Genomic DNA, 18134 nt, shown 5'->3' on the forward strand with positions numbered 1-18134 from the left:
TTTCCCCTGAACTTCATTTGTTACTAAAAACGAGGGAAGGGAGTAGATAGAATTGCCTGGGAAGCTGTATGCTGCTCACCTTTTATGGGCCCTGAAGAATTATTTGCCTCCAGAGACTTTTCCAGGGAACGAAAATCCACAAGGACTGAGGCAAGTGTCCTTGCCTCATCTGTGGCACTGGCCTGCCTGCAGTCATTGCCACGCCTTTGCTTCTTTAACCAGACACGGGATTTGGCAGCGAAGCAGTTGTTCTCCATCTTGCGTGTTCTTTAAAAGCACTGCCCCCGGGAGAGCTCTGTGTGGTCATTTGGCCCTCAGCAGCACTCACTGAGCAAGTACTATGTGCCAGGTGCCTTTATTAGGCATAAGAGAAGTTCCAGGTCCTAAGGTCACCTGAGCGACAAAACAGCAAGGCTCCTGCTCTCATAGGCTTTTCATTCAAGGGATAGACAAAAACAAATGAACAAAGTAACCAAGCCCAAAAAATCAGTCCTGGCTGGTGTGCTCAGGGGTTAAAACATCAGCCTGCACACCAAAGGGTGGTGGGTTCAACTCTCAGTCAAGGGCACGTACTTGGGTTGTGGGTTCACTCCCTGCCCCTGGTCAGGGTGCGTATGAGAGGCAACCAGTTTTCAATTGAAAGTGATTAAAGAAAAGTGCTTTGAAAAGCAGGATTTCAGCATCCCTGCTGTCCTGTGATTAACCAAAGTCTAGGTACCATGATTTTACGCCCAAGGCCTGTTGTTCCACCAGTGGGTACTGGGTTCCTGCATTTGACTCCTATCCATTGGTTAATTCATTTTAGCTCTATAAGCCACTCCAGTTTGAGAGAGTGGCTGGTGTTAGCAGTGATCTCTGGGGTAAACACAACACAGTTGGCCCCATTGGAAATAACAAAGTGAGATAATGTCTCAAAGGCGTTCCAAGCTCTACAGAGACAGGCACAGCAAAACATTTTATATTATTTCAAAGGATAGCACAGATGGTGGGATTGGAACCAGAGGAAATGGGCAATCCTGGAAAGTTGAAAGAAATAAAAAGAAGCATTTGTGTACATATAGGAGGTCCCCAATCTACCGAAGTTAGATCTTCTCTATGGAGTGAGGCCAGTTTTAAAATGCACTTGGATCAAGAAATTCACCCCCTTACAATCTGCAAAGGAATAAAAATGGATTATGGCTTGAGCTGGACATGACTCTGGTCTTTTTGTTGTTAATCCTCATCCCAGAATATTTTTCCATTGATTTTTAGAGAATGTGGAAGGGAAGGGGAGAGGCAAAGATGTGAGAGAGACACATTGATTGGTTGCCTCACTCTCTGACTAGGGCCAGGGATCCACCCTGCAACTGAGGTATGCGCCCTTGACTGGAATCAAATCTGGGACCCTTCAGTCTGAGGGCCAACACTCTATCCACTGAGCCCAACAGGCTAGGGCTTACCTCTCATTTTATAAAACATGCTTTCTTTAGTAAGTATAGAGGACAGTATTATGACAGATAGGTAAAGCTATACCAAATTTTGGCTCCATGGCTGACAAAACTTTATAACAGAGGCATAAATAAGAAGAGAGTGCATTTAAAGATTTTCTTCAAGCAGTGCCTTAATAAGCATCTTTTGGAGATGTAATAGGACTCTGTATGGGGCCATGTACAAAACAGAAACAAACTCATAGATACAGAGATACAGTACAGTCTCATCCAATTCTTGGAGAATGTCTGATTTGAGAAGATGGATTGTCACATCCTACCATATCCTGTGTAATAATTAGTCAACCCGGTAGCTCTGACTAATTGTTCCTCTTTTCTATCCAGTTCCTTCTCTGTTTGGTCAGCAAGGCCCATTGGTCATAGGTGAGTGAGAGACAAAGAAAGTCTAAATTGATTTTTAAAAATCAGTTCTTAGCATGTGCAAAAGTATGTGTTATAAGCTGAAATAAGGCATTCGAAGTGTCACTTTCATTTACCATTGTTACACCACTAGACAAGATAATTGGAAGTTGATTGTAATTCAGAATCTAGTCTCCCCATGCTCTAGTCATAAAAACAACCACCTTTCACAAATATAAATGGCAGTGAGCCCAACAGCTTGGGTTTTATGGCAGGGACTGCGTGCGAACGTTTTGGCACCAGCCTAGAGAGCAGATTAGGCCAGGTGGCATTTTGTTGAGTCTGCCGGTCACTTCCCACATCTGTTTGACCTTCACCTTAAGTACCGCTTGTCAGTGACTACTGCTGGGGACATATGTTCCTGAGATGTGTTTTTTCAAAAGTTGTGTGTGGCAGTAGGAGTGTTTTCACAAGAAAAGCTAATTAAAAAGTAGAGTCTGGGGGAAGTGTCATCTCAGATTTAATTTTATCAAAAAGAGAATGCCTTCTGTCTTTTTCTTTCGAGATGTATTTGCACGTGCTTCTAAAATTCCATCTTCAAAGTTTATGTTACTCAGGTGTAGGCATATATGGGATCTTCTAGCATAGGGCCGGGAACCCTTTCTGAGTGGTACCGTCATTCAGTGACTTTGTCATGAACCGCTACTTGCACTGGGCCCCTTTGGGCTCAGCCCAAAAGCAGAGATGCACTTGCGATGTTCTGGAGGAATGTTCTCCTGAGCTTATGGTGTCGCATAAGTTTTGGGCTCCAAGGGATCTAAGTGGAATCAAGGTTTTGGAGGGAGCAAAGTGATGGGCAGGCTCCTTCCATCCCATGAACATCCATGCCCACTCATGGCTGTGCTCACCCTGGATGCTGGGCCATTCACATAATTTGGTGTGTAACTTCTACCAAAAATGTCTTCGGTATCGTATCCCCATTATGAAACATAGCACGTCAAATCATTGCGGGTCTGGGTGAGACTCAGTTAAGGATTAATGTAAGAAGAAAGTTCTAGAGGCAAGTTCAAAATTGACTTATACCTGGAGAGAGAAGGCTAAAGGTATGCCTGGGCTTCGCTCATAGTGATAAAAGTCACTTAGGATCTTTAAAAGCCTATAAGGATGCTTTTACATCATAAATATTAATTATGCCAGAGTGCCTCCATTTTATTCAACCCACGGAAGCAAATTATTCAACAGAAAGTGTTATAGGAGCAGAAAACGCTGCCAGAAAAAACGTGTGTGCTGCACCTGGGTCTCGGGCATACAGAGAACCTGAGTCCTTCTCCTGCCTCACCTCCACGTGTACCTCGGGCTGCAGGGAGGGATGGACAGGGCCAGGGAGGAAAGGTCCTTGTTAAGAAGGATTATTTATTAGTCTAACCCTTATTTTCTGCGCACTGTCCCCAGTGTTTGTTATTGGAACAAGAATATTAAATGTGTGAGCATTTAACTTTGACAGTAGGAATGTAAGATTTTAAACAACTGTACCTGTCAATTTAATCCTTCTAAATGGCAGGAACAATTAACACTAAATTCCTGACCTCAAATACTTGTTCTAGTTTTCACCAATGCAGGCTTAAGACTAATAATTGTAGTTGGAACTGAAGTAATGGGAAAGGGTGGGGGGAATTTTATTTTTAATTAGTCTTCCTGTCAGATTCACTGCCCACTGAATATTAAGTCAGGCCTTAGAATAACCTATTTTGGGAACGTTTGAGGTCTCTTTTCTGTCTCCTCTCGGGCCCTGGGTTACTCAGGACCATGTTTCTCAATTTTTCCAGCCACTGTCACATGGTTTTTTGGTCACCCAAGTTCGTTCTTCTACTTTTTTTGTTCTCTTTTCCATGGTCATCTTCTCTGCCATTTTCTTGGGTCATGGGACTTATTCTGCTGGAAAATAAATGTATGTCTTATCAGGTGCTTGGACTTTGGACTGAGGCTTGCCCACAGCATGGTACGCAACTGCTTTTGTAGCTTCAGCATTGGTCATCTGTAATTTAAGAATAATTTAGACAGGGTCTGCTGCTTTTTCCAGGGGCAGACATCCTCAGAAAACAAAAGAAAGAGAACTCCGAATAGTCTCCTGCATGTGCAGAAATCGTCAGCATAGGAGCCCGGGGACGGCCCTGGAGGAGGATAGTCCCTAACTATCCTTGGGCACCTCATTTCCAAGTCTGCCTGGCCTTTTCCATTTCCGTACACGCCAGCATTGAGCTCAGAGCTTTCATACACTCGGGCTCCGCTCTTAAAATCCCGGAAGAGCAGAGCTCCTGATGCTGGTTTAAAGCTGTGAAAATCATGCTAAGAAACTTGAAGATGTCCACGTGGCTAGTGAGTGTAGAGCCGGGATTCCCACCAGGGTCCCCGGGAATCCAAGTGTAGAGCATACTTTCACATGGCAAGGCCGTTGAGGAAATGACACTTCTGTTTGCACACAGCATACGGTTTTCCAAAGGGGGTGCACTTCTTTTGCTTTTTAAACAGCTGCCAGATGAGTTTCCCACCACCCTACATGTGTTTCTGTGGGGGCGAGCTCTTCCTGAACTTACGCCCTCCACCCCCACCCAGCTCTTCCACACAAGCTGGTAGCCCTGGCCAGTTGGCTCTTTGCTGCCCTCCACTGGGCATACTTGGGCTCACTTCACCCCCAGATGCCTCACCGGCCCTCCACACACACCTGCCTCCCCTGCCTGTTTTCAGCAGCTGACTTTGCCCAAGCAGGTAGGCATGTCTGATCTAGGGGACATAGCCAAATCATTCCCTGCACCCAGGGATATTGGTTCCTCCCCCAGCCCACCCACTCCGGGTAAGAACACTGAGGCAGTGGACCTCTGGTACCAGTAGGTTGTCCAAGCCCCTTAGGTCTGGCAGGAGGTCAGGGAGGACACAATAAACAGAGAGGTCTCTGGTGGGGCCTTCGACTTCCACAACCCTCTTCCCACCGGTGTACAGTTCGTGTCCCCGATCGTGCCTGCCTACCTGTGTTGGGAAAGAGGGCACTCGAGTTGAACCCAGTGATCTTTGGCTCTGACAGTTGGAAGGTTCATATTCACCTTCTTGCTTCTCCTCTTTTGCCACCAGGACTCTCACTGCTGTCGCCACTCCTGAGCTCCACCTCTGCTCCTGCCACTGTTGGTCTTGTCAGGTCCCTGACAGCGTCTCTCCACCCCGAGTGTCTCATTCCTCAAAGGGGGATCCAGTGGTTCATGTTTAGAGCCCTAGAGTATAGCTCCACTCTTTCATTTTGAGGATGCGTTCCACTGAGGAACTTGAAGCAAGTTTCTGAGTGACCCGGACAGAAGGGTCCTTGGGGACAGTGCTGAGTGTTGCATTGGGGTACATCCCTCACCTCACTTGTCCTCTTAGCTAAGATGCACTATCCCCAGCGCCTCGGCACACGATGAGTTAGTTTCCTTACGGGGCCTCCATTCTCCCTTCAGACATTAAGGCAGCCTTTTCCTCTCCTCTAATCTCAGGGCCCTCGGGACCGTAGGTAGGTTTATGAAAAGAGAAGCCTGCGCTGAAATTCCAGAAATCCTGGTAAGCTGGACGTGCCAGCTGGTGTCTCCCCACTCCACCCGTGTCTCTCTGTTCCCCTAGCAATTAGATTACAAGTTCTTCCAGGTCAGGGCGCGGGGTTTATTATACCCTCAAACACCTTGAGGCCCACAGAGCCAGCACAGTTCCTTATGAAAGTGGCTTCCTTCAATCTATGGTGCTTGACTCATTGATTCATCACTCACCGACCTGCACCCCGTTCCCGCCCGTCCTGTAAGTTGGTGCTGGTGACAACAAAGCCCATAGAAGGGTGAGCGGCAGCAGGTTCATTGCTAGGACTGATAATACCACATGCTGCACTTTTTCATTTCAGCTTTCTGGACCTCATTGGGTAAGTTAGTGAAAGGGATACGGAAGAGGGAAATTAGAGCCAGAAGCAAGAAGGACTGTTTTTTTTTTTTTTTTTTAAACAGGGCTACTTTGCTTTAAAAGGTTTTTTAAAAGCCAAATGCAGAAAATATAAAGGGAATTGGCCAATGAGAGTGATGGTGTTGATTAGATGAGAGGGAAGTGTCTGTGAAGTCAGAGGGGTTCCCTGGTTTTGCAGGCAACATTTGGATGTGTCGCCTCTCCATTCTGTCCAGTGTGATTTGGATCTACCCCCACCCCACCCGGACCAGGTCCCACCTTCTTTCTCACTAATACATTCACTAAAAGCTTATGAGTGCCTGCTATATGTCAGGCACTACAAAGACAAGTCTCTTTCTTGTTCGTCCAAGAAAGAAAGTCAGAGATGGAAAGAGGTCCTTCCCACTTGCTTGGCATGCTGGTGCCCGTGGTTTCTGTTGGTGGGATCCCAGGGCCACGCCTTCCTGCCCCTGAGAGGCAGTGCCCGGGTTCCAGCCACTGTCCCAGGCATGGCCCTGGAGGCAACTGGGGCAGGAAAAGAGAGAGGAGCTGGCTGGTAGGAGACCTGCATTTGCATCACCAGCTTTGATAGTAAGTTGCTGATTGACTTTGGACAACCCTTTCATCTCTTTGCCTATATTTCCTCTTTTTAAAGCAAGGGTGTTAAATTCCAGTGAACTCGAGTTCCTTTGGAGCTCAGACTTCCAACAGCTACCTACCTTTCTCAAAGACATAAAACTGAGCTAAGATAACGAACCAGGAGGACTGATTTGTCTCGAAAAAGGTACAAAAGAATAGAACCTTGTCTTTGACCATCTTTGCGTCCTTTTACTTTCTGCCTTAGACCTTCTTTTCAAAAGCCCCAGTGAGCTGCTCTGTGCCTTTGGAAAGTGAGCATCCAGTGCGCTACCCACAGGGAGGATCCAACAGCTGGGCCTTTTCTTTGTCTTGTGCTGCTGCTGCTTCCCTTTCCTCAGAGGGATCTCAGGCATGGCTTGGGGGGTTGGAGGAACACTCACTGGGGATGGGAGGGCAGGCTCTGGCCTTGGAAACCTGACAGGTTACCTGGTCCCCAAGGGACAGAACCTTTTACTTGACCTAATTAACTGTGCTTTACCCAGCCAACTACCAGACCATGACACTGAAAGGGAAAACAACAGGATTTAGCACCTGCTTTTCCTGCCCCTCCCCCCGCCCCCCTGAAATGTGGGTGCATGTAAACAGTGGCTCCTTATCCGTTTGTTATCTTTAATTCCTGGAGACCAAAAGAAAATTAAGGTTGTGGAATAATGTGACTGTATGTCATACCACTGAACTGTACACTTAAAAATAGTTACAATAGTTAAGTATTTGTTATGTATTTTCACAACAATAAAAACTAATTTATTGATTAGGGGGAGAGGAAACTAATTAGGAACTGCAGTATAAGGAGGGATTTTACAAAACCCACTCCATGACTTCCACGTGTAAAGATGCTTTTGTGGTTCAAAAATCTCCAAAGTCCCCTCAGTAATTGCCTTACCAGTCTGCGGCATATTCATGATCCTCCCGTTGTGTGAGGCTATTCCCAAGCAGAGCCCTTAAAAGCCCTTTTGTATTTAATTGTTTGCAGATCTATTTTCTTTCTCCTTGAAGAAGTGTCTGATGTTCTGTGTTTTATGTATAATGAATGAATGGCTGCATTAGTGATGTGAGCCCTCAGCTCCCAGTACCTTCTCAGAGAGAATTTTCTATCAGGCTTCGTAGTCCCCCAACCCCACCTCCACCCTGTCCCGTGTTACCCTTTGATTCCTTCAGAACTTGAACGCTGTATGAAATTGCTTGCTTTGCTTCTTTGCTTGTGCGCTGACATGTGTATGTTTTTCTCTTCCCATTGGAAAATAAGACGTAGGAGGATGAAGACCTTGCATGTCTTGTCATCCTAGTGTCTCTTCTGTTGAATGAGTCAGTCTGTGAACTTTCGGAAATAGCAAAACTCATTCAGAATCAGTTTTGCAGCACAAAGTGGTCAATTAAGATGAATAATGTCTTTGGGAGGGAAAGTAATGAAGAAATGGTTCTTTGATTTTTTCACACATGACTCCCGCTGGCTTCAGAGGCAGTTTCAACAAGAGTATTCTGTAATCCCGGAGCAACCCATTATCATGGAATGCCGTGCCACTTTGAGGTGGCTACTTTGTAATGTTCTGTTGAGGTATAAATTCTGTATGGCTTTTTAAAAGTGCACATATATGCAATGAAATACAGTCCCATGAGATTTAACAAATAAAGGCACCTGTGCACCTCATACTCCAGTCACGATAAGAACACTTCCCTTGCCCCAGGAAGTCCCCTGTTGATTTCTTCCACACAATTCTGGCCTCCCCCAAACCACTGCTGTTCTCATTTCGATCACCATGGGCCCACTTCTACCGCATAGCCAGTCTTCCTGACAGAGGTGTTTATCTCCGTCTACGTCTCAGACAAAGGAGAGACTTTCTCGGTTCCTCTTTTTTCTTTCTTTCTTGGATTTGTCCCCCCTGGAATCCTCTGTCCTGCTTCATTCGGGACTGGCTGCTCTCGAGGCCAGGCATAGATAGCTGCTTTTCTGAGGCATTCATCATCTGTGTCAGAGTCAGAAAAATAAGAACTAGTAGGTACCTCAGCAGAGCTAGGGATTGTATGCCTGTGTGTACAAATACAGAGTAGCACTTCTGTGAATTTTGACCTGTCTGGGTATATTAAAAGTGATGAGTACGCATGGATACCTTTGCTCCATTCCAGGATCACACGGTTCATTCTCGTTTTTTTTCCCTTTCTGTGCTTGTAACTTCCTTCTGTGACAGTAAGAAAACTGTCTTTCAATATTCCTAATATGTTTCCTATTCAATCCATTCCCATTATATAACCAGTCTCAATCTTCATTACCACACCTTCTCCCATGTGGACATTTTCTTGCACGTCTGTTCTCACTCTTATAACCCACATCAGTGCCCTGTCCCCCACTCAAAGTCCCCCATGCAAACTCCTTAGTTGCCCTGTCCCACCTAATGGCCCAGGGCTCAGTTGCTCAGAAAGGGCAGCAGATGGGCCAAGATAAATCTCTTGATTCTGTCTTCTATTACTCAACATTTTCCTTTCTTCCATCTTCCTATACCAAAGAATACTACTATCCACCTGTTTACCTAAGCTCAAGATCTAAATGCCCTTGAGTATTTGCCCTTCTTCCCCCTATTCATGGCTATTCTCAGCTAAATCATGAGCAACAACTACATTATATTTAAAATCTGTCTCACATCTTTTTATCTCTCTTCATTTTTACTGTACCTATTAGTCTCCTCACTGATGCTCCTCTTTCTACTATGTCTCACTTCCCATGATTTATTCTTACAGAGCAGCTGGCACGATCTTTTAAAAGCGTAAGGCATACTGTCCTTTCCAAGCGTCCACAATAGCTAAGATCTGAAAACAACCCAAGTGCCCAAGTAGATGAGTGGATTAAAAAGCTAATTCCATTGTATTACACAATGGAATCCCATGCAGCTGTAAAAAACAAGAATCTCTTACCCTTTTTGACAGCATGGATGGACCTAGATACTATTATGCTAAGCAAAATAAGCCAGTTAGAGAAAGACAAATATCACATGATCTCACTTATTTGTGGAATCTAAAGAACAAAATAAACTGATGAACAAAGTAGATCCAGAGGCATGGATGCATGGAACAGAATAACAGATCTCAATGGGAAGGGGTGGAAGAGACAGGAAGAGATTAACCAAAGATCCTATATGCATATACGTATAACCCCTGGACACAGACAATAGCCTGGGGAAGGCTTGAGGTGGGGCGGGGCTTGGGTAGAGGGGGGCGGAGAGGGAGAAAATGGGAGACATCTGTAATACTGTCAACAATAAAATAAAATTTTTAAAAAGCGTAAGGCATGATGTCCTTTCGAACCCTCCACTGGCTTCCCATTGTACTTGGAATAAAATCCATATTCCACCTGGATATATGATAGTCAGGCCTGGCTGCACATTAGCATTACCAGGGGAACGTTTAGAAGCACTAAGCCTGGGCCCACCCAAATATTCCAATTAAATCAGAATATTTGAGGATGTGGCCCAGGCTCCAGTGCTTTTTCAAGTTCCTGGTGAATCTGGTGGGCAGTCAGGCTTGAGAATCATGCCTTCCTCTAACCACCTTCATACCTTCTTCTTCCCTCTCATGACTGGTTCCTTCCAGCTTCTCAGAGTGACCTTTCCCTGATCACCTCATCGAAAGCGATGTCCTGTGTCACCAGTCATCCTCTGCCGTGCTACTCTGGTTGAGCGCTTCTTAGCAATGTCGTTATCTGAGATCATCTATGTATTTCTTTCTTTTTTTTGCTATTAGAGTGTAATCTTTATGATACATTTGCTCTCCACTACACCTTGGTGCCTAAGCTAGTGTTTAATAAATAAATATTTGTGGAATGAATATGTATAGATATGTATGAATAAATATGTATAGAAGGGAGAAGAGCCAACTGAGGACCTGTCATATCGGAGCCAGGAAGTGAGAGAAGTGTTTGCACAGGAGGTGAAATGGAGCAGATGATGCAGTGTTGAAGTTTGGGGAAAATCTGAGAAACCAGATAAAGTAAGCGATTCTGACAATGGAATTAGGAACTCTCTGATAGCTCAAATAAGAGGGGACGGATTTTTCCTGTATTGGGGCAGTCCCAGGAAAACAGAAATGATGGTTTCCTAAATGGAAGAGCAACCCGTAGCATAGAATCACTTTTGATGTTCACCATGGTTGCTATAAACTTCATCTCACCTAAATGTTGGTAAGAGTAGCCCTCTGGGCTCAGCCATCCCCTCATTTCAGTAATGTGCTAACTTAAGAGAGCATCTGAGATGCCTACCAGTTCACATCACTCATTCATTTGGTTATAGTTGCTTATTGATATACCTTCTCTACCTCTTTGCATCATAATACATTCAGAAGCCTAATTGCATAACCATATTTAACTATAATTATCCTGCTTTAAACATTGGGATTGATTGAAAACTTGTATTCTTGGCTATATCACAACCCAGGTTTATAATGCAGAAATGAGCAAACATTCTCTTGACAAAACCTCAGTGCTACTTTGTGCTCATTATTAGAAGACAGGGTTCCTTGGAAAAGACACTAATGCCAGGAAAAGGAAAAACAGGAAGGCTGCAGGAAGAGAGGAAGACCACATATGAAATGGGTTTACTTCATAAAAGAAGCCATGGGTACGAGTCTACAGGAGCTGAGCAGGGCTGCTTTGGGCAGGGCACTGGGCATCACTCATTCATAGGGTCGTCACTAGTTGAAGACGACTCAACAGCACATGACAACCTGAACTGTTACCATATCCCTTGCAGTTATTAGCAATTGAATTTATGGAGTCTTTACAGTATATGATTAAAACTCTAGATTCCAGCAGTACCCTGCTGCTGCCTAAGGCCAAGCAAAATGTTCCCTTTCACAAATTCAGCGTGATAATTGTGTGCCTTTAGATAAGGGTTGTATACTTACCACGATCTAGAAGAGACTTGGGAGGTAAAAAAAAAAAAGGTTTTCAAAAATGACAGGTTTAGGAAGCATAATTCTGTGATGAATGGCTGTGCGAAAATACTGTTTACAAAAGTGCAGGTAAATTGCTCTCTGAAAGTGAAGTGAAGTCTGTATTGTAACAGCTTGGTTTTATAGGACATTGAGAGAGAAAACTGGTTGGAAAAGACTCAAGAGGGAAATGGGGGGGGGGAGTGATCATATAAATTATTTAAAATGTCTGTTTTAGTAGTATAAGGTGACTTGTAGAATGTATATGTATATGGATGAAAATCCAGAGTCATTCATGCAAAAACTCGTAGTATTTATGAAGGTGTTAGGAGGCTGGGTTGCCTTCTGTCTTTTTTGTTGTTGTTGTTTCTCAGCTTGCCTCCCCCTCCCCATCCCAGGGTGAAGTTGAAACCATTTACTTAGGCAATAGCCATTGTCATGTGTTAGCAGACCCAAGCAACTATGTGCCAGTGCTAAAGACTCTTGAGACCCGGGAGGTATAGTTAGCGTGGTGTTATTTAGCGTGGTGTTATGTCTAGATCTCTTGCACGCTTTGGCTTTCTAATCTGGGAGCAGTATTTCCTGTTTCAATATCTTTCTCTCAGTCATGGGCCTTGATGCAAACCTATAGATCCCACAGGACAATGCTCCATTTCTCCCTGTAAAAAACAATAGCCAAATTTATTAAATTTCTGAATACTGTTAAAAATTTTTGAAAATGTTATTAAATCTATGTGCAAAGAAGGTAAGTTCAACTTTCTACTTGTAACATGTCCAAAATAGATTGTGTGACTATTTTCTTGGTGATCTTACATAGAAAAAATTACGAGAAAGGTCTAGAACCCTATTAGCAATTACCTAACGTTATTTTAATTACAGCTTGTATCTATTCTCTGTGTGTTTATGGCTGCTTTACACATATGTGCCTCTTACAACAGGACGCCTCATGGGCGTGGGGAATAAGGAAAATTATTACAGTGAATTACCTATAGTAGGTGTTCAATAAATATTTAATATAAACTATGTTTATGGACAGATTAAATTGTATACTCTCTCTACAAAGTAGAGGGTGGGAAAACATCCATAGGTATATGTGTATTTATTGGAATTTTGAAAAGGAAGTTAAAACCTTTTCTTAAAGCCTCATCAAGCAAATACATAACACCTTTATTACTGTGGGGGGGTGCTTATAGCACTGCGAAGAATTAATTTGAAATGTTTTATTATTGATTTCATTGTTTAAGTGCAAATATTTGTATATATAAGATTTGCTTCCCCAATTTAAAGTTGTTCCATATTGTGATTCTTATGCTTGGAACGAGAGAGAGAGAGAGAGAGAGAGAGAGAGAGAGAGAGAGAGGAGAGGGGAGAGGGAAAGGGGAGAGAGAGAGAGAGATCATATAAATTATTTAAAATGTCTGTTTTAGTAGTATAAGGTGACTTGTAGAATGTATATATATAGATGAAAATCCAGAGTCGTTCATACGAAAACTCGTGGTATTTATGAAGGTATTAAGAGGTTGGGTTGCCTTCTGTCTTTTTTTTTTTGTCTATCCTTTCTCCAGAGGAGCAGAGATGAAGCATGATTCTAAATGAATTTTAAATCCTTTAGTTATTAGGAGGATAAAGCTCTAAAATTGATCTAGATTTTTATTGTATAATAAACCAAAATGTGCATAATCTGGCATATTATCTGTAAATTGTCTCTTGGATTCCACCTACTGTTCTAACAGAATGTGAGGATGTATATTGCTAATATCTTTATATTATCCCAGATAACATAAAGGATTGTGTGTTCTCTTATACCTTGACAGGTTGGTACCGAGGATATACCCTCCAAAATAAAGCTAAGAAGGTATGGCTTATCATTCAACTTTTGAGTAAATCTGTCTGCTAGTTTCGTGTTGTGCTGTCTGTCCCATATCTGCTCTCTGCTGTCTCTAGACCGAGTCTGCTGTCTCTTTGATGGCTGCTCTTTAGATGTGAACGCATATCCTCTGGTAAAATAGTGCATATACCATCAACCATTTTTTCATCAGCCAACTCAGGATAAAGGCCCAGAGGTGAATTCAGAGACCCGCCCGGCCTCTGCAGGCTTCTTGCTCCCGGTCCCTCAGGCTCGTCAGTGTGGTGATACAGTGACATTGCTGTGGTTGGCTCTGTCTTTCTGGTCAGGCCTGCACCTTGTCCTCCTCAGCCACACTCAGTATTTGCACTCGCCTGTGTACACACACACACACACACACACACACACTGTTAACTTTGACAATTTAATAACCTACCAAAATAAAGGAGTGTTTGCCTGTAATATGAATATCAACTCAATTGGTATTTTGCTCCTTTGATTCCTTCCCAAATCCTGGTGCTGAATGTTTCTACCCACACACTGTAGCCTGTACCACATGCCTTCATTTATAACTTAGTTATTTTCATTTAATGTCTTGCTGACTTTAATTTCTCGGGGCCTTCAAACGGGCCTACGATGGCATGACCTAAAGAAGACCTTTCTATCTGGATGCTGGTTACGCAGAGTCCCTGGTTTTTACAGCCATTCTGCTTCTTGGTTTGGGTTTAATCCTATCAGTGTTTGTTTTGCTCATTACTGTAGAAGTGGTAGCTATTTTAAAGCATAATCAGAGTTAATTATTTTGAAGTTCTAAATTTATTAAAGGGAAAGAATACTTATGTCACTTAATTCCCTATCCTTTAAAAAGTTAATTTTTTAAATGAACAAAGAAACTACTCTCAGATAAAATCATATGAACTTAAAAAACAAGCAAAATTTTTTATTTTAACTGGTGACTGTGACTCACGTTGAACCAAGTTCCCAGTCCACAGCTTTTCCTTTCAGGGTCTGTAGTGTAAGGATCCTTCATGAGCATAAACGACTTTGGTTTTTGTTCTTTTTTTCTATTGATATCAGAGAGAGGAAGGGAGAGGGAGAGAGATAGAAACATCACTGATGAGAGAGAATCATTGATTGGCTGCCTCCTGCACACCCCCTATTGGGGATCGAGCCTGCAACCAGGCATGTGCCTTGACCAGAAATCAAACTCTGACCTCCTGATTCATAGGTTGACAATCAACCACTGAGCCACACTGGCCGGGCATGACTTTGGTTTCTAAGGCATCCTATGACTTTCTAATAGATCAGGACCCATCTAGCTTGTGCCTTTATTATCTGCTTTGAAATGTGGATAGATGGGTGCCACTCTAGGATCTAAAGGACAAGTTCTGAAGGTGGTTTTAATGTATTTTCTTAAAACCCTCTTTAAACTTTAAATCTCACACTATAGGAGGATTATTTCAGGAAGGGCTTTTCTTCGTTCTTGATCATTAAACTTTGTGATTCAACAGCATGATAGGACACACAAAGGCTGTGCATTTGTTCATTGGTTGTTAAGTTGAAATACCTTCCTTGTGGGGAGATCCAGGAAAAACAGGGGATTTAAAGTCAGTTGTCATGAATTATGCTCAGCTTTTGACACCCCTTCATTAAGACATCTATTTGAAATGCCTCCTAATGTTGTTTTCTTCTTCGTTTGCCAGTCTTAGGGGAACGCTATTTGAAAGGCCTGTAATTTTAATGGAAATTTTTGGTATCATTTACAAGCAGACATGGCCATTTAGAGTGGTGATAAAATGAGCTGTGGTTTCACAAATTGAAGAAACCAGACCTTGTAGAAACAGATATTGATCCTGGCAGGATTGTGAAAGTGTGGGTAAGGGCAGTGTCTGGAGAATCTTTTTTTTTTTTTTTACATTCAAGTGAGTAGTTTACACTGAGAAAGGAAAAGCAACAATGAGAGATGGGCTGTAAATCAGAACTATGTTACCCAGGTCCATAGTGTGTCGTAATGGCATCGGACAAGTTCTACAAGCCTCTGGTTTATCTGAGCAATTAACTGTCCGTAAGTGGACTTACGCTGTCGTAGTGGAAGATGCCTACAAATAACATTGTGATGGTAATACAACAAAATAAATATTCTCTTACTATGAAAACCATCGTACCTGTAGACCCAATATAACGAATCAGTGTCACAACATGAGTCAGTGTTTGTTTCTATTATAAATGCTTCTATCTTGGACTTCTCCCAGTTATTAAGAGGAAACTAGTTATCAGATTATGAATACATGAGAATTGCAATTGGTCCTTTACCTTCTTGATCTGAAAAATCTTCTGCAAGGGTAGTCCTTGGAACTAGCAATGTTACATCTTAATTTAACCTCCATATATGGCTCTTTATAACTACTACTTCAAGTGGTTCATCCTTATCCAGTACTCTACTTTCTTAATGAGTTCTGGACAGATTTTTATTGTAAAATATACATACCATAAAGTTATTAGACACACAATTAGACACACAACCGACGCCGGTTGAAGTTCACTCGTTTTCTGTCTCTGAATGGATTGAGGATCTCTGGGTACACAGGACTCTTTGACCCAGTCCACCAGACAGCAAGATGTCCCTCTGCCACATTTGTGGTGAGCCACCCCTGCCATGGGATGGGCCACACTGACTTTTGTAGACACGGGGCTAAGAGCAGTGGAGCCCTGGTGCCTGTTAAACAGGTTCTTCTCTTACTTCTCCTGGCCCGGCATGCAAAATACCATAAAACAAAGAACCACAATGCCCACTCCAGATGGCAGTCTCTCTGTTTATTGATGAGCGTATCTCACAGTTAAACAACAGCAGCTTTTGCTATGGAAGGAAACAGACATTCATGGCTCACTTCCTGTTGCTTCGATCTGATCTTCATTTCTTCGGTTTCCACTGACCAGCTTCTAGTCCTTCTTTTAGGCCTTTGTGGGCTTTAGTTTTCCCCTGGGCAGTGCCACAATACTGGTGTAGAACTGCCTCCTAAGTGTGTAGAACGGAGAGCAATTTGAGACTGGGAAGTGCTAAAAATAACCAGATAACCAGCACTGATTGATTTGGGGCACATTTGGTTAAAGTGAAAGTGCTGAGCGGAATCACTTCGGAAGATTACAATAATGTTATGGGCCACGACATACAAAGCCCTCCGTCTCACTAATTATGTGAAATCCTTTAAAGGGGATCATCTCATGGCATGTAGGGTCTGATGGGATTTAGGATCTCACTGTTAAAATCCTCTCCACTACTGCCGCTCTGAGCTCACCTGGGCATGTTTCCCTGTTCATTTACGAAGCATTTATCTTAAACTCTCTGAAGCCAAGTCTTCATTGATGCCTTTTCAGTGTTTCAGCTGTGATTTCACTTAGGTAGCCTCACTGTGATTGCTGCCCTGCAAGCCCGGCTGCAAACAGCAGCTACTGTCCAGGAGTCCTCCCGCCCCTCCATTCATTCTCGCTGCCGTCTGTGCCTTCCTCTGGGCTGAGATGTCTATGGCCATGTAACCAAAGTTCTTCTCTCTGTAGGGTATTTTCCCTGAGACATATATCCATTTGAAAGAGGCAACTGTGGAAGACCGAGGGTAAGTTCCATTTGGGGAAGACTCTAAAAAATGATAAAGATGTAAAATTATCATTGCAGAATGCCTCATGAACTAGTACATGATTTCTCTCGACTCATTAATTCGACTTCTCAGATGAGAGAAATAAATAAACACATTTTCCTGGCACAATTGTTTATTCTGTCTTCTGTTCTTATAATTGTTCCTCCCTGGAATCCTTCCCAAGGACAGAAAAGACAGGCGGTGAAAGAATAGGGCGTCTTTACCTTCATCTTGCACTGCCTGTTCACCGATTGCATGCGCATGTGTGCACACACGTTAACGTTTGACACTCCTTTGCTGATAATATCTGAGACCCCTTTTGGGAACTCTGGGAGACAGATGAGCAAGCTAACGCCTGCACTAGTCAGCCCTGAATCTTGGACAAGTCCGCCAGCCTCAGGCCACCGTGGGCTTGGGAAACAAATCTGGCCGATGTGGGTCACGAGCTTGATGAGAAATTATGAAATAACGTGCATGAACGTGCTCTACAGTAAACTTCATGTTCAGCTATTTTCTTGTTCACCTTTCTGTTTGTCCTGGAAATTCCTGCCTCTGGCAGTTATGAGGAGTGAGACACCCAGCCTGAAGTGGGGGAGAGGCCAGGTAGTTGGTGAGCCCACAGCAGGGGAGTTGAGGGAACCAGGAGTGCCCAGAGGCAGACGGGTCCCAGGGCTGATACTGAGTAGAATGGGCCATAGACTCAAGGCTGCCAAACATTCTCAGTCATAAATTCTGCCTCCTTGTATTAGAGACAAGAGGTGGAGACATGTCCAAATACACTGGACTTCTCAGAAGCTGAATCTGGACACCCTGCCCTCACGGACAATCTTATTCCCAGAGGGCCACTCCTGGGCAACCTCCTGTGTCATTGCTACAGCCCTGTGGGCGCAAAGGAGGGGTGGAGGACACTCCCTCTAATTGGAGTTGCTGTGTAAAATGCAGGATGCTCAGTAAATCTGAGATTCAGGTAGCAACAGTAAATTTTTATAGTGTGTTCCAGATATTTCATGAGACATGCTAAAAAAAGTAATTGAATCAATCTGAAATTCAGACTTAACTGGGTATCCTGTATTTTTAAGTCTCACAAACTTACCACAAATCCCCGCTCGTTTGCTTGCTCTCTCTCCTTTTCTCTGTTCGCTAATCATAAAAATGCCAGAGAGGATTTATGTGACTGAATGTCAGGCCTACCTTGTCCTAAGTCCCCTGGGAGTCAGAGGAGTTTGGTACGGATACATTTTCTGTGCTGTAAGGCAGCAGAGAAGAGAACCTAGTCCCATTCCAGAAAACAGCACTGCCCGCTGCCCGCCAGCAGTCTGTGTG

General features: G+C 43.4%; 1 protein-coding gene across 1 annotated transcript in view; it reads left to right on the forward strand.

Annotated features, from left to right (window-relative positions):
• The window catches only part of DOCK5 (dedicator of cytokinesis 5), a 206434-nt gene that overhangs the window by 64761 nt on the left and 123539 nt on the right, over positions 1-18134 (forward strand). Inside the window, exons 3-4 of the mRNA XM_036314683.1 lie at positions 13148-13188; positions 16735-16790. Of these exons, the coding sequence (XP_036170576.1) occupies positions 13148-13188; positions 16735-16790 (97 nt within the window). The remainder of the gene's footprint in view (positions 1-13147; positions 13189-16734; positions 16791-18134) is intronic.

The sequence above is a fragment of the Myotis myotis genome, unplaced genomic scaffold (assembly GCF_014108235.1).
Source record: "Myotis myotis isolate mMyoMyo1 unplaced genomic scaffold, mMyoMyo1.p scaffold_m19_p_6, whole genome shotgun sequence".
NCBI classification, from domain to species: Eukaryota; Metazoa; Chordata; class Mammalia; order Chiroptera; family Vespertilionidae; genus Myotis; species Myotis myotis.